General features: G+C 47.6%; 1 protein-coding gene across 1 annotated transcript; it reads right to left on the minus strand.

The window, feature by feature from the left end:
- Positions 1-1,196: 1,196 nt before the first annotated feature.
- Positions 1,197-14,176, minus strand: TFIP11 (tuftelin interacting protein 11). The gene is made up of 13 exons (XM_077286997.1): positions 14,066-14,176; positions 12,008-12,213; positions 8,708-8,849; positions 8,022-8,178; positions 7,746-7,873; positions 7,509-7,661; positions 6,457-6,960; positions 6,194-6,297; positions 5,550-5,718; positions 4,602-4,845; positions 3,667-3,809; positions 3,078-3,243; positions 1,197-2,183 (listed from the first exon to the last, which is right to left on the minus strand). Exons 2-13 carry the CDS (start codon positions 12,205-12,207, stop codon positions 1,834-1,836), a joined length of 2,460 nt encoding a protein of 819 aa, XP_077143112.1. The 5' UTR covers positions 12,208-12,213; positions 14,066-14,176; the 3' UTR covers positions 1,197-1,833.
- Positions 14,177-17,590: the final 3,414 nt, after the last annotated feature.

A 17,590-nucleotide genomic window follows, 5' to 3' on the forward strand; every position in this document is an offset into this window, starting at 1 on the left:
ACTATGCCCCATTCCCGGTGACCACCATTGTACCTTGGCTCTTTTGTTCTCCAGATCTATGAAGGTCCCAGAGGTCGGACCACTCCTGATCAGAATGTTACGGCCTCCCATCACTATCCATTAGATGCAAGTAATCTTCCATCCCAATATTGTGCTACGATGGGTGAAATGTCCCCACCCCAGGGGCGCAGACGTTGTGCAATTGCTGTATGGATTTTGCATCTACAAATCTGCAATGTGACCCATTACCAGCAATGTAGCGGAGACAAAACAAACCTTGCAGAATCTTTCAGGTATAAATTGATCTATGATGCAGATTTTAGGATCCGCAGTTTTGCCATTCATTTTGCAGAACACATCAGGGACCCCACCCTGGCACCCGGCAAAGTCTGAGACAATTCTGCAGAAAAATTCACGGCAAACTGTGCACGGTCCTTGCTGCAGAATATTCTGTTATGGGAGACGATGACCGTGCAAAGAGACATCTTCAGCACATCCTTGTCATATTCTGCCCCGTCCTGCCGTTGTCTGCGGGTGACCATCAGCTGCTCGGGATGTAGACTGGACAAATGCTGCCGCCACCTCAACCAGAATCAGTCTGGGCTGGGGGTAGACAGCATCTTAGTAGGTGGCCATAAGGCTCCTGGATCTGGTCACAAGACATCTTCAGGAAATCCCATCACCATCTGATATACACCAGGGCCATCAGACGAATGAGCGTTCAGCTAACGGCCATCTTAGTCTATGGCAACGTAAAGGGTTCCTGTCTATTCTTGCTGCCTCTGTCCCCCACAATCCAGTCCAATCTGTCCAGTACCTGCCCTCCGTGCTTTTTAATTTGCCATTATCTTTTTTTACTGTGCAATTTATTTTTTTAATATGCATTCTGCCCACACTATAGGTGCCGAAACCTCCTTTCCCAAAATGCATTGCTCCTGCCATCATTCAATACGCTGCTTGCACTGATCTGAAGGTCCAGCTCTCTGTTATGCCTGTATGCAGCTTCACAGGCAGGAGCTGTGCCATAAACTTGGTCAAATATTAAATTCCTTTGCAGCTCAGGAAAAAATACAGATTATATCATTTTCATATTAATACGGTTGATAGGCAAAGCAGTGATATCCTGGGTCCTCAGGAGCGTTGCTCTGGCCAACAAATGACGGACCCTAATTTAGGGACCTCCAATCTATTGAAAGTATTGTCTCACCCGTAGTTATATTTATTGTAGAGATATTTGCCATTTACAGGCTTTAAAAAAAAATACCCAGGGCTGGTAAAACAACTCGTATGGTGCCACCTGGTGTTCAGTGTGTGTCACAACGTGCATGTCCTCCCAATGAGCCAAGTCCGGTGGTCACACATCAATCATCAGACGAGAAATGCTATTCGCACAAATCCCGACAGTTGTCAGAAATGGTCGCATTTTAATGTATACCAACGAGCTAGGATTTTACAAACTGGGCGACTTCTCCTCTGCTGGGTGGTCCACCCCACCCTTCACCTGCTAAGATAGGGTATCTGTATACGGTGGCCAGAGGTGGTCGGATGTATGGAAACAGGTTAGGCGGTAGGAGACGGATTCCAGATTTCCCATTCACTTTTATGGGAGTTATGGATATTGTTTACTCTGCTTTTTCCACAGTCCTGATTACCTGTGGCCGCCGCAGGATCACAGATATTTAGTCTTAGTTGGTTGAGATGAGCGTACCCTTTAAACGATGAAATAAACAAAAAGAAAAAAAAAAAAAGGTTTGTGGCAATAAAAAGTTCCGGTTCTGTGATCCAGTGCGAAACGGCTCCTATACAGTCAGAAGGAGCAGAATACAGGGGTCTCTACTTGGCCATGTCTATCAGGCTCTGCAGCGAGGTGGGCACCCAGGTCTTCTCCCCCTGCACGTACACCACCCCCCTGTCGATGTAGATGACGATGCGGTTGAAGTTGTACAGCTGCTTCCCCTCGTGCCGTTTGCCGATAAGAGGCATAAAGACGATGTTGTGCTCCTCTGCTTTAGACTGGATCAAGTCCTTAAAGTTCATGGGTACGGCAGCGACCCCGATGCCTCTCTGTGCGATGCTTTCTGCGTCCCGGCGCTCCTGCATGGCTTCGTACTGGAAGTCTTTTCTCCTCTCTGTCTGGGTGAGGTAGGCGATGCTTTCCCGGGCGCCGGGCTGCATGTAAACCCCTGGGGAGAGAACACAGAATTAGGGTGAGTGATGGCCGACTAATAACACGCTCACCATGATGACCTTTCTCCTGGGCCCAGATCAATATATATGAATTCCACCGATCCTCGCTTCACAATGGTTTAAGCTCAGGGAAAAATACCATTAAAACCACACGGACTGGCGCCTATACACCAAGTCTCGGACGATGGTTGCCTGTGCGCTCCTGATGATCGGCATTTCGGACCGGCCTCACGATTGCGCCTCTGGCCTGATCTCTGCACTCTCCCATGCCGCTATATAAAGCATCTTTACCTGCAGCAATGGTGGATCGCAGGGACACTAAAGATGGCTGGATGCCACCATCCCCAGCAAGCTGTACAGCAAAGAGCTTGCAAGTGTGCGTCCCTTTCCTACACTGCAGCGGTGGTCGGTAACCAAGTCAACGAACTGTAAACTATCAAATTAAGAACCCCTCTACTCTTGAGGACTGATGGACCTTTATAATAAGAGGTAAATTGCAAAGTTCCTTGTTTACAAGCACACTGCAATTTTACCCATTGAACAACATGAGACGAACCCTTTGAGCTCATGTGTATTGGGTCTTTAGGCTTAATGCACATGAATGGACAATAAGGAGCAGAAATCAATACACTCATAGAAGTCTACGGGCCTATATCTCTGCATACCTCAAATGTCCTGATCCGATAGAAGCCATATTACTGAGGTTTACCCTGGAAGAAGCATTTCTTACACTGGAGTATACCTCTGTAATACATGGTGCCGATAATACAGTCCTGACTACACGTGTGGGGCGTAAATCCCTACAAATACAGGACAGAGGGGGTACCTGATAAATTAGCTTGCCCCCATTCCCTTTCACATGGTTGGGGGCTGATAGATGTTGCACTTACCAGCATTGGAGGACACGGCTCTATTCATTATGTCCAAAGCTTCATTAAATCTGTCCTTGATTCCTGGATGGGCTAATATCTGGTCGGAGAACATAGACTTCCAGCCAAGATACCACTTTGTGATCTCCTCATAGTTTGGACTATTGCTGAGCCAGGAGCACAAAACCTGCACAGAAAATCAATTGTCAGATGGAGCTGATCAAACACCGCATGTAAAGATGGAGGGAAGCCCAGTTCAGGATGCAATGATAATCCACATTAGTGTACAGGCCGGTATCTCTGCATATCTCAAATGTCCTGATCCAGGAGGAGCCGCATTACTGATGTTTACCCTGCAAAAAGCATTGCTGACAGTGGAGTATACCTCTGTAATAGTTGGTGCCGACAACGCCATAATATAGAACCGGAGACAAAAAAAAAATATATATATATATATAATTTATCTATTTCTGGAAAGTAAGGGTTTGGATCAAATCAGCCCATTATTGCTCATGCACAGATAACTGTGATCACACCACTGGCACCGCCAACAATCCTGGGAAGGGCACGCCGGTGTCCCGTCTGCAAGCCCAGGGTATAATCCACTTACCTGGAGCCACTTTGGGAAGAAGTTTTTCTCCAGGAGTCCTACGAGGCCGGACAGAGAGATCATCCCCTCCCAATCCATCATCCAGTGGAATACGTCCATGTGCTGCTGGTGCGGATTAATGACAAACTCCCCCAGGCACAAGGCTGCAAGACACAGAAACATCCTCAGCATTAGTCTTCTGTGTCTACATCGGCCATCCATGCATCAAACTACACGGTCCGGCTCCTGACTACTTATTTATTAACCCCTTTATTGCACCTGGGAAGATGATCTAAGTCTGTGTACGTCCAAGTACGACAATACAAATGATACCTGTCCGTCCTGTAGTAATCCGATGTGCCAGCGCTGAGAAATCGAGCTGTAAAGCCGCATGTAAATTAGCCAGGAAGTGCACAAAGGGTGTGACCATGTTCTTGGCGCTAACACGCCCCCAATGCACTTTTAGGCTAGTTTGCATATGGCTTCACAGCTGGATTGCTCATCGCTGGAACATCAGATAGCTACAAGACAGGTTTCATTTTTTGCACCAGGTATTATAAAGCCCCCTACCATTAGTTTCAATGGGAACATCCTCCTAACCAATTCCCTTTAACACTTTATGGCGTAACTGTACAAGAGGGTTTTTTTTTGCAGAAGTGATCTGTACTGCCCCGGTGATATTTCCAGTATCGATCGATCATAGTTGATCTTGTATCGCCCCATTTTATAAAAGGGCAAAAAAAGAGCAATACCAGTAATCTGGTTGCAGTGTGAACCAGCGCTGCGGCCCCATCATTCTTAGCATCGATCGCACAGTTTGGACCCCGCTGATCATAAAGTGATGCCCCATAACCATCACTTTGCATGACGGCCATGCTTCATTATCTGTTCCCTGCCATATAGCGGGTGTTGGTGGCTGTGGAATATTCCGCTCTATTTCTTGCACGTCATCTTACCCAGTTTGGGCACAATGTTTTTCACCATGAAGGCTTCCCACGATCCGGGAGTAAAGACTTCCTTCCATGGCTGCAGAATCAGCTTGGCCGAGGAGTCGCTGGGGTGCCACTTCTGGAGGGCGTTGGCGAGCTTGTTTCTAATGGGAGAGAACAGCGGCTCCAGCCGGGACTGCATCAATGGAAGCCAGGGGTGAATCCACGAGTGTATAGGTACCGTGTCCGTCAGGGGATTCCAGTTTTCAACCTGAATAATAAAAAAAAAAAAAAAGAACAAAAAATATTGTAATTTGAAGGCTAAAATCAAATAACCCTGACTGATAAAGCCGGTGCCGTTTTGTGTATTCAGCTCCTATGCTGTCTTTTTCGTCTTTATGATTACCAATCTTGACATATTTTGCAACCAGAGATTACTCTCTCCCATCTGTCCATTGTTCTACAGTCTGTAAAAAAGGGCATTAAGAGCAAAGCCAGACACGACTGACTACACTGGGGTTATTTGTAGTCTGTAACCATGAAGATGCATAGGTCTGCATAGGAGCTGTAGTCACAAAGAGGAAGGATTTTTACATTTATTAGTTGTTTCCAACATTGAAGATTAACACATATCCAAATAATAAGGGATTCTTCTGATCAATAGGGGGTCTGTCCGCTGGAGAAAGCCAAGTACAGTGAATTTGACATGTGTTTTCAGAGCGAAGTAATCAAGAGCGGTGGGAGGTCCAAACGATCAGACCCTGGCGATCAGCGAGCGAGTTATCACCTATTCTGTACCTGGGTAATAACTTTCACTGCTGGAAAAAACCCTTTATTTTTATTTTTTATGTTTGCAGTGAGACTTCTCTGACACAAGCACCTGTAATTGCATTGAAAAGTGGTCTTCTACAGGCGGTGGTCTTCTCAAAGCTGGCCAGTATGTATCATAAATGATGCCACAATATACCAGCTTACCTCTTTCTGCAATTTGGGAAAAATGAGTTGGTCCAAAATATTATCCAGAATCCAAACCGGCAACAAGTGGACCCAGTTATCCAAGAAGTCCACCATCGTGGCGCAGTTTCGGGGTTGCCACTGTGAGATGATGTTCCTCAGGAATGGAAGCCAAGTGTCCCAGAGAAGTCTGCAGAAGAAAAAATATAGCAAAAGATTTTCAGAAGAAATTTCGCCAAGGACTCACGTGTGATCAGCTGAAGCTGGAAACATGATGGCATCTGTTTCGGGGATGAACGGTCTGGCCAATGGTGACCCTAAAAATCACATTTTCAAAATGTTCTTTGTAGGAATCCTGTATGAGAGCTGAGTAACAATATTTGCAGGACCTGAGTCTATCGGCCATGTCAGTAGTCCATGGCCAACAGACCACAGCACCACGTGCCTCATCCTACCTGCCGCTGTCCCTTCTGATTAGTAAGACCAAGCCCAGCAATGGCATCGCACCGTGAATACTATCAGAATAGGCGCCGAGGATGCCGGCAGGTAGGTGGCACACACGGCTGTGACTACTGATATGGCTACTAGACCAGGGTCCTGCAGTTCTAGTATGGGTCATGGATGACGTTTTAGAGGTCTGGACAGTAAGAGAAGCCAGAACGTACCTATGGTAGGAGTCCATTGATGCGTCCTGCGCACTATGTGATAGATGTCCTTCCTCCAGAAGATTCTTCCATTCGGTCATGACGTCAATACCGTACAAAGGGTCCTAAACCATCAATCAGAATTAGTTCATTGATAATATAAGATAGATAATTGCAGTAATCAATACCGGTGACATACTGCCATAGCGTCCATCCCTACCGTGTCACGTGAATCAAAGCGCGCCAAAACCGCAGTCACAGTACGTTTCCCCCAGTTCACTCACCCTCAGGGGGTTCCAGTCCTTGAAGTATTCTTTCATCAGGGGGTAGACGATAGCCACGGCCAGGTCTGTCTTCTCTGACATTTTGTATTCTTCGTAGTACTTGTCCTGCAGCATCTGGAAAACGCGTGCGCACTCTTCCAGCGTCAGCGGATTGTCGCAGCCCGGCTGAATCCTCTGCTCACATTCCTCCACCGTTTTCAGGACCTGGCTCAGGTTATAAATGGCCTTGTCCTCCCTGGATAAGACTTCAGAGAGTTTCTCCAGCTCGTGAGTTAGATTCACAACCATGTCCTTCTCGTACTGCAGCTGCCGGTCGTTCTGGATGATTTCCTGCTCCGTCATCTCGATCAGGAGCTGCAGATTGTGCTCTAGTTCGGGCAGGACAAACCCCTGAGGCTTCTCCTCTTTTCCCGCTGCGGGGGGCTCTCCTGGGATGTTGTGTTTGTGGGAGATCTGGCTGTAGCTATAATAGACTTTCTGTTCTCGTCCAGTCATGTCAATCACCTGAGCAGAAGGAAAATGCAAAATTATCAATACGCGCTTATCTTCTGATGGCTGATCGACAGGGAAGGGGGCGACACTAAATTAGCAGAGTACGTTTTTTTCGGGTCATGTCATTAATGGCTTACTCCTCTGATAGGTCATTAATGTGTGACTTTTGGGGCCCAGACCACTAGAAGGAAGAGGCCATGACGCTTGTTGGCAGCCACTGCTCATTTACCACATGAGGTACTGTCCCTTCAAAGTAAATGGTCAGATACTGCAATGAAGGGATCTATGAGGCACAAGTACGGGGAGATGGTCCTCTGCAAACCAAGATCCTAAAGAGACTTCTTTAAAGGGGTTGTCTTCAGAACTGCACCAACCTCCTGGCTCCTGATGATTGACAGTTCGGGCCAGCAGCATGGCGGCACCGCTGGCCCGAACTGGGCGCTCTCCAATGGAGGAGCACAGGGGAAAGATCATACATTTATCTACCATCCTGAAGACCACCGATGTGTGTCCCCCAATGAAGCGAAAGAGAAAGTTGTATTTGCACAGGAAGAACGAACCTTGACTTGAGATACTTCTTTCTGCGGTGCAGACATAGCTTTCCCTCCCATCCCCTTGGCTTTGAGCTCCTCCACCGTCTTATAGGCATATTTGGGCTTCTTCTTGACTCCACCTGGGTCCTTTCTCCATTGACTCAATTCTTTCTGAAATTCCTGGATGCAACGTAGAAAATCAAAAGTGTAAAATTTGAAGTACTAAAACAAAACGTGCAACAGCCTGCAGAACTCGTTACTGACCTTTTCCTCCTCTTCCTCAGAATCCACGGTAGGGAAATCCTGCAGTGACTGCTTGGTTCTTTCTGAGCCGTACGCACCCACCGCTCCTTTGCCTTTTCTTTGCTTGGCCTCAATAGGAGCGATGATGCCTGGAGAAAAATAAATATTCTTTAAATAAATAATTAAAAGGAGTTCTCCGAGAAGCAGATATTGATGACCTATCAGATCGGTGGTTCGTCCACCAGGGGATAAATCTCATCATCATTGATAATTTATTATTTCTAAACCAGCATTTACCTTGCGCATTCTTTCCCAGGCCTCTCCCAGGAACGTAGCCCATCTTCTGCAGGAGTTTCTGACCGATTCCCTTGGTATGTCTCTCCCAGGAGCCAAAATCAGTACCGGATCTGATTCCTCCGGCAAATGTTTTCTGTAAAGGCTTAAAATTTCCACCCTGCAAAATGCAAACACGATGGATCAGATTTACTAAACCCGGTAAGACAGTCTGAAAGTGCGCCCTATTAATGACAGCGGCACATGCGCTGACACATTTGCCACCTCTTGCAAAAACTTAAAACACTTTTTACTTGGGCGATTTACTTTAGCCCAATATCATGCTGCAAAAATCTGTCATATTTTATCTTTCCACTGAGGCTATGTGCACACGTTGCGGAATTGCCGTGGAAATTTCCGGGCAATTCCGCAACTCCCTGCCGTGGGTAAAACGCATGCGGAATTGGCATGCGTATTCCCGCTAAACACTAGCGTTTTGCAAGCGTAATTAGCTTGCGTTTTTTTTCGGCAGCATGTGCACAGCAGTTTTGGTTTTCCATAGGTTTACATGGTACTGTACACCACATCGTCAAAAACGATCCGCGGGTAGTGACAGCCCCTGCGGATCTCTCAGCCCGGGTGGTCTGCCCTTGGTGAGGGATCGTCCATTTAAGACAACCCCTGTAAGACGATCTGACAGATCAGCGCACCGTTTTCAGCTTCTTTGGCTGGAATTCCTCCACTTTTGGAGTCAGGGTCTCGTTCTCGGAGTCACTATCAGATTTCTCTTCTGCTGCGGGCTTGCGAATCCCAGCACTGATGAAATTTACTGGTGCGGAGTAATCACGAGCCCTGAGAGAGAGATGGGTAGGTGTTAGACGCGGAGCTCCCCAAATGCAATCCCAGCCCGTTCATTGTACATTTAAAATGTGAGAGCATCCACGTACTACAATCCTCGGCATGCCCAGCATCAGATAATCAGACAGTAGTGGTATATCGACTGCACGGCGATTAGTTTAAGGCAGATGTTTCTGGATATTTCAGCCCTTTGTAAGAGTTTCCTTCGGTTGGGACGGAATGGCAAGTCTGCAGCGGCAACGTGATATCTCCCACCAGAAGAAGAAGCCAGGCGTTTGGGGGGGAGGCAGCAGAACCCAGCAGTGGCCACATCAGATAGTGGAGCATATAAATTTCTTTTTTAAGCCTATTGATAAAACTTCTAAGAGTAGTGGACATTCCCTTTACAGTGATATTCCAGCAAAAAACAAACAAAAAAAAACAACAAACACCTTTATAGATCTTAGATCAATGGATTGTTGCCCCAGTCTACTGACGGAAGGGGACCTTCATTCCATGGTGTCCATAGATCAGACCCTCACCAATCTAACGTTCATCACTTATCCAGTGGATATGGACGGTCGCAGCCCTCCACCTCCAAAACCAACTTCTCTACCATTACAGAAGATCGACTCTCCACTCCAATCTCAAGATCACATCTCACCACCTGTGCACTTGACCCGATCCCATCTCACTTCATCCCAAACCTCACCACAGTCTTCATCCCAACCCTAACCCATCTCTTCAACCTATCACTAAGTACTGGCGTTTTCCCCACAAGCTTTAAACATGCCTCAATCACACCTATCCTCAAAAAGCCTTCTCTTTACCCATCCTCTGTATCTAGCTATCGCCCGATATCTCTTCTGCCCTATGCCTCAAAGCTACTGAAACAACACGTCCATCTTGAACTGTCCTCCCATCTATCTTCCTGCTCCCTCTTCGACCACTTACAATCAGGCTTCCGGTCACACCATTCCACTGAAACTGCCCTAACTAAGGTCACCAATGACCTATTAACTGCCAAGAGCAAGCGACACTACTCTATCCTCCTCCTCCTGGACCTGTCCTCTACCTTTGACACAGTGGACCATTCCCTATTACTACAGACCCTCTCATCCCTTGGCATCACAGACTTGGCCCTATCCTGGATCTCGTCATACCTAACTGACCGAACATTCAGCTTCTCCCACTCACACACCACCTCCTCACCTCGCCCCCTATCTGTCGGAGTCCCGCACGGTTCACTCCTAGGGCCCCTGCTCTTCTCCATTTACTCCTTTGGCCTGGGACAGCTCATAGAATCTCACGGCTTTCAGTATCATCTCTATGCTGATGACACACAGATCTACATCTCTGGACCAGATATCACCACCCTACTAACCAGAATCCCTCAATGTCTGTCCGCTATTTCATCCTTCTTTCCCTCTAGATTTCTAAAACTTAATATGGAAAAAACAGAATTCATCATCTTTCCCTCATCTCATGCGACCCCCCCAATGAACCTATCCATTACAGTAAACGGCTGCCCACTCTCCCCAGTCCCACAAGCTCGCTGTCTCGGGGTAATCCTTGACACTGATCTCTCCTTCAAACCGCATATCCAAGCCCTTTCCACTTCCTGCCGCCTTCAAAGCTAAAATATCTCCCAGATCCGCACATTCCTAAACCAAGAATCTGCAAAAACCCTAGTCCATGCCCTCATTATCTCCCGCCTTGACTACTGTAACCTCCTGCTCTGTGGCCTCCCCTTTAACACTCTTGCACCCCTCCAATCTATTCTAAACTCTGCTGCCCGACTAGTCCACCTGTCCCCCCGCTATTCCCCGGCCTCTCCCCTCTGTCAGTCCCTTCACTGGCTCCCCATTACCCAGAGAATCCAGCACAAAAGCCTAACCATGACATAAAAGCCATCCACAACCTGTCTCCTCCATACATCTGTGACCTCGTCTCCTGGTACTTTCCTGCACGCAACCTCCGATCCTCACAAGATCTCCTTCTCTACTCCCCTTTTATCTCCTCTTCCTACAATCGCATACAAGATTTCTCTCGTGCATCAGCCCTACTCTGGAACCCTCTACCACAACATATCAGACTTTCACCTACCATCGAAACCTTCAAAAAGAATCTGAAGACCCACCTCTTCCGACAAGCCTACAACCTGCAGTAACCACCGATTGACCAAACAGCTGCACGACCAGCTCTACCCTCACCTACTGTATCCTCGCCCATGCCTTGTAGATTGTGAGCCCTCACGGGCAGGGTCCTCTCTCCGCCTGTACCAGTCGTGACTTGTATTGTTCAAGATTATTGTACTTGTTTTGATTATGTATACCCCTCCTCACATGTAAAGCACCATGGAATAAATGGCGCTATAATAATAATAATAATAATAATAATAATAATATGATACGTCATTTGGGCTGAAATATCCCTTTAATAAATGTCTGCTAAGAGAAAAATATAGAATGCCTTTAAGGGGTTGTCTGGTGGGAATGTTTTTGGTTTTTTTTAACTAAAAGGTTTAGAATATTAAATATATCAATATTAATCTCAAGGCATGTGACCGCTGCAGTCAATCTCTAGCTGCAATGGTGACCTGCTACAGTGGTCACATATCTCGCTGGTCATCAGGTCACTCCTGCAACAGAAAATAAGGTTGAATATTCCTTTTTTTTTTTAATGCATTCTGATCAGTGATGAGGGGATCATTTTGCGGAACTCGAATCCAGCGTCCAGATCAGTGATACATGGCGGGTAGACGGGAGGCGCGACGTCATCTATGCATCACGTCACTGCTCAAACCCTGGCTAATCAAAAGCCGTGACGGGAACGCCAAGATTTGTGGGCCTCCTGTCTATCTGCCAGGTACCACTGACCTGGAGTCTTGTGAATCGTTCCGCTCATCTCTATTCTGAACCTTTTTTGTAAAACATTTGTACTTGACGGACATCTGATTCATAGCATAACCCTAAGAATATCTGCAGTGCATGGCTACTATGAGGACTGCGGATGTTTTCAGCACTATGTACCTGGGGCAGATCGCTGCTTTGTACTAACGATAACAATTGATGATCCCTGGCTGCAGATCGGTACAGCACACAGGTGGCCCCTGTTCTAAACATGGACATGTGACTCAGACAGCGCCTCCTTCCGTACAACACTGCACTTACTTCTTGCCACCAAAGCTCGGCCGCTCGTCATCAGAGTCTCGCTCTGCCCACATGCCGTAGGTGGCTTCCTCCTTCGTCTGCCAGTGCTTCCGCCGGTTGGGATTGAATTCGTTCTGGATGTCCCAGTCGGTGATCTGGAAGCTTTCCATCTCCACGCCGTCGCTGTCCTCATCTTTACCATAGAGATGTGACATAGACATGATGACCTGCAGATCAGAGAGAGAAAAGCAAAAGACAGGTAATAACGGGGTCCTTAGGATTGGATCAGTATCAGATCGATGGAGGTCCGATAGCCGTCACCCCCACTGATCAGACGATTGCAGTCAGATGTACCCAGTGCATAGACCCAGAAAACCACAACTTCCTCTAGTGGCAGTTCACGGTACTGCAGCTCATCTCCTATTGAAGAGACTGTGATCTGAGACGCAGGAGACTCCTTGCAGATGTTGTAATTGGTGGGATCTGAACACAGGACTCCAACGCTACAGAGCTATGCGCAGAGCCCCCTCCGCGCAGGGCTAAGCGCAGAGCCCCCTCAGCGCAGGGCTAAGCGCAGAGCCCCCTCAGCGCAGGGCTAAGCGCAGAGCCCCCTCAGCGCAGGGCTAAGCGCAGAGCCCCCTCAGCGCAGGGCTAAGAGCAGAGCCCCCTCAGCACCAAGCCCCCTCCGCGCAGGGCTAAGCGCACAGCCCCCTCCGCGCAGGGCTAAGCGCACAGCCCCCTCCGCGCAGGGCTAAGCGCACAGCCCCCTCCGCGCAGGGCTAAGCGCACAGCCCCCTCCGCGCAGGGCTAAGCGCACAGCCCCCTCCGCGCAGGGCTAAGCGCACAGCCCCCTCCGCGCAGGGCTAAGCGCACAGCCCCCTCCGCGCAGGGCTAAGCGCACAGCCCCCTCCGCGCAGGGCTAAGCGCACAGCCCCCTCCGCGCAGGGCTAAGCGCACAGCCCCCTCCGCGCAGGGCTAAGGGCACAGCCCCCTCCGCGCAGGGCTAAGCACACAGCCCCCTCCGAGAAGGGCTAAGCGCACAGCCCCCTCCGCGCATTGCTAAGGACACAGCCCCCTCCGCGCAGGGCTAAGCGCACAGCCCCCTCTGCGCAGGGCTAAGCGCACAGCCCCCTCCGCGCAGGGCTAAGCGCACAGCCCCCTCCGCGCAGGGCTAAGCGCACAGCCCCCTCCGCGCAGGGCTAAGCGCACAGCCCCCTCCGCGCAGGGCTAAGCGCACAGCCCCCTCTGCGCAGGGCTAAGCGCACAGCCCCCTCCGAGAAGGGCTAAGCGCACAGCCCCCTCCGAGAAGGGCTAAGCGCACAGCCCCCTCCGAGAAGGGCTAAGCGCACAGCCCCCTCCGCGCATTGCTAAGGACACAGCCCCCTCCGCGCAGGGCTAAGCGCACAGCCCCCTCCGAGAAGGGCTAAGCGCGCAGCCCACTCCGCGCAGGGCTAAGCGCACAGCCCCCTCCGCGCATTGCTAAGGGCACAGCCCCCTCCGCGCAGGGCTAAGCGCACAGCCCCCTCCGCGCAGGGCTAAGCGCACAGCCCCCTCCGCGCAGGGCTAAGCGCACAGCCCCCTCCGCGCAGGGCTAAGCGCACAGCCCCCTCCGCGCAGGGCTAAGCGCACAGCCCCCTCCGCGCAGGGCTAAGCGCACAGCCCCCTCCGCGCAGGGCTAAGCGCACAGCCCCCTCTGCGCATTGCTAAGGGCACAGCCCCCTCCGCGCAGGGCTAAGGGCACAGCCCCCTCCGCGCAGGGCTAAGGGCACAGCCCCCTCCGCGCAGGGCTAAGCGCACAGCCCCCTCAGTGCAAATAGGACGATCCCTTAATGAAAAAAACACCAATTCCGCATCATATGATTCCAGGTAAATGAGATCTTCATCCCTGGGCAACACAAGGCCCAAGACGTCCAATGGGGTGAATGACAGGCCATGGAGATGGAGGCTGAAGTGTACAGCACGGTGGATAAATCACGTCCTCTGAGTTACGGTCCATTAACTAATACTACACAGCAGTGAGAAGAGATGATAAAACTCATAGGCAAAGCAGCAGGGAACCGGAGTAGTTGTCATAGTTACCTGCAATCCAGCGCTGCGGCCTCTAACACTGGAGTAAGGAAATCTACGGAAAGCAGCGAGGGACGGAGCACTGACTCCGCTCCATCAGTGACGCGCTGAAGAAGCGACACGCTATGCATTCCGGGAGATGTAGTCTTGTACCAGTGTGCACTAGAATGGTTACTATGGAGATGTGAACTGGCGTGCCCTGAGACTTGTAGTTCCACCCTCCTAAACGTGATTTTTCTTGTATTCCTGCTCTTTTAATAAAGGCTTTTCATTCTGTGATATTTCAGTTGTGGCACAATCAGATAAATAATGGAAACCTGTTATGACCTCCTCAGCCCTAATATGGAAAGTTCAATCCCTATTTATTAACCCATTTGAGACCACACAGCCATTTTCCCTGGGTTCTCTTGTTTTCTTCCTCCTTCCAAGAGCTGTTACTTTTTTTATTTTTCCATCCACACAACCATACGTTATTTGCGGGCCAAGTTGTAATTTTATACAACACCATTCATTTCATCATAGAAAAAAATAAATCCAAATAAGATGAGGACAAACCCCACCATTGGTTTTTTTCTTTCTTATTTTCGGCGTTCTTTGTGCAGTAAAATTCCCCCGGTGACACAAGTCTCCAGATCGGCGCGATTACAGCGACACCAAACGTGTTGGTATTAAATATTTTAGTGGTTAAAAAATCAGAACTTTGGATAATAAATATTTTGCGTGTGTCACCAATTTCCGAGACCTAAAACCTTTTTATTTTTCGTTCGATGTTGCTGAGGAAGAGCTTGGTTATTTTTACGGTTTTAATGAAACCATTTTACAATACCTACAATCTTCTGATCACTTTTCATTGCATTTTGGGGGTTTGGAGTAATTATCACGACAATTCCAGTTGTGGAGACACGGGGGGTCAGTGGCTGCTCCCGTCCGCTGGCCCGAGACCAAATGGACCAAGGATCACCCCGCTGAACGCCCGCTCTGAACGCCCGCTCTCCTTCCCCCGTGGGTTTTATACTACACAGACAACACAGGGTGAGGGTAAAACAGGGCAACAATAATTTACTGAACCACAAAGCAGACAAGCAGACAAATAACATGTAGAACAGTCCCAGTGCAATACCCAAGATGGTGCAAAATTACAGTCTCACCCTTCTGCTGACTCGCCGGGATTAGAGCAGCTGTAACTCCTGGGCTTCCACCAGTGGTACCCTGCTTTTGGCAGGCACCCACAGAGAGGAGGTAAGGACAAGCTTAGGAAGCTGAAAATACATTGAGATACGTGGCCAGGTGACCAGAAGGTCACAACCTGGCTTCTTCAAACGTTTCCATAGAGCCAGGGTCTCAATCCTGGTTTCCTCAAAGGTATCCATGGGTTCAGTGATGGTTAAAGGAGCAGATCTGTATTCTTTCAGCTGGGGCCGTGGTCCCCTAACGCTGACATCCTGTATAATGTCAAATCTGTGTCCCTCTTGCCCCATGTTGTCCTGGTAGAGTGTTCATTTATGGAGTCATGGTGTCCTGGCTGTTGTTCTGGAAAGTCACTTGATTCCTCTTGCCAGTGAAAAAAATCTCTTTTTATACCCACATCTGTGACTCAGGTCGTCAGGGGGGAGGTGGGATGAGTGTAACTCTAATTGTTTGATTATTTAATCAATCTGCATAGTTCGTCCTTCACTGTTTTGCAGGTCAACAAACTAGCTGTCCTGGTACAATCTGTAATCTACATATTAACAAACATCTATTGTTCAATTACCCTACGTCACTATAATCCAAGATAACAACACAATATGTTGCAACAAATGTCAACTAAAAAATCAACGTGAAAGGCTCATGTGAAGAATAGTCTTTGTTTCTTGACCAACCTATGAAAAACACAAATTCAAAAGTCAACATGAAGATAACAGTCTCTGTCTCCTTGTCTACTGAAAATAGACATCTGGATAATTAAGATTAAATGCTGTGTCGTCACACCGGTGTTTTGATTTTTTTTTTTCAGCTTAACATATAGGTTAATTAATTGTATATCATCATAGGACGGGACTTTTATGGATGCAGCAATATTGAATGTGCTTATTTTTTATTTCTTTAATTTTGCATTGGGAAATGAGAATGGGTTTAAACTTTCGGATATTTATGAAAATATTTTTTTTTAAATGAATACTTTTTTTTTACCCTTAAAAACATTTCTTTTTACATTTTTTAGCCTGAACCTGTGTCATGAACTGTAAATACTATGATATTATTCCGTTGAACCATGTTAGGACTTTTTTGTGGAGGATCTAGTGGTCATTTTCAATGGTAATGTAATGGGGGAACATATAAGTTATTAATTATTTTATTTTTTATTTTTTTATCTAAGAAGGAGGATGGAAAAAAATCCAGCAACACCGCCATCGTTTTTATATTTTGCATTTGCATAATTTATTATGCGGCATCAGAAATTTGTTTCATTAATTATTTGGGTCGATATGATTTGGTTGATGCCAAATATCTATATTTTTTAATAGAATCACATTTCACAACATTTTCTTTTTCCAAGAGCCAAAACATTTTTTTAGGGGACCTGGTCTTGGGACTGAGATTGCTTAAAGGGAACCTGTCACCAGAAGAAACACTGTAAACCTGCACATATGAGGTTTATCTGCAGGTTAATAACCTGCAAAGTGCTCGAACGCAGCCGAACGCTGCGGAGAGAAAATTAACTTTATTCCGGTTTCAGTCACAAGGGCGGCGCTGGTTCAGAAACTGCTCTGTATTCTCAGAGTGGTGACTGAACCTGTGCCAGTGCCTCCCCCGTGCTTGAAACTGGAATGCTGTGGGGGGAAAAAGGTAATTTACTCCCCGCAGCATTCGTCTACATGCTGGCACCGGGCAAGTTAATAATGCTGATAACCTGTAGATTAACCCCATATTTGAAGCTTAATAGCATTATGTCTGGTGACAGGTTCACTTTATTGCCTGGTCTTTGTTTGTATTCATTTTTGGGTAAACTTTAAGTAAATCCTGTGCATTTTGTGATTTATTTGTGATTCTAATGACCTCGGTTCATGGAGTTTCTTACACAAATGGGCAAATGTTTAAGGCACAACTTCTGACTCCACTTTTCGGAATCTACCTGGTGTCACATGCGCCTTATATTTCTTATCAGTGGGACACAGAATGAGGACACGTCAGAATGTGATATAGTAATAATGGGTTTTAGTACAGATTAGTCATCTAATGGAAGAAATGTATAAAAATTTTCTGTTCCTGTAATGGGAAGATGAAGGCGAAGGTAAACAAAACTTCTCATTACATAAGACTGATCACACCCGTAAATCAGCCGCTAATTACACAGTAATTTGCATTGTGGAGTAATTCTCCAAACGAGCCCGTGATATTTTAAGTAGTAGTAAAAGGTGTATTGACGGGAGGAGTTTGTCCAGTTTTTGGCCAAGGAGACGTTCAGCCTGTACTGTATCCAAAATGGACGGGAACAAGAGGAGTGACCTGATGGTGCATCCATGGCAGTAGATGAAGGGGCGCATTGTCTTGGGT

Source organism: Ranitomeya variabilis, chromosome 2 (assembly GCF_051348905.1).
Source record: "Ranitomeya variabilis isolate aRanVar5 chromosome 2, aRanVar5.hap1, whole genome shotgun sequence".
Lineage (NCBI taxonomy): Eukaryota > Metazoa > Chordata > Amphibia > Anura > Dendrobatidae > Ranitomeya > Ranitomeya variabilis.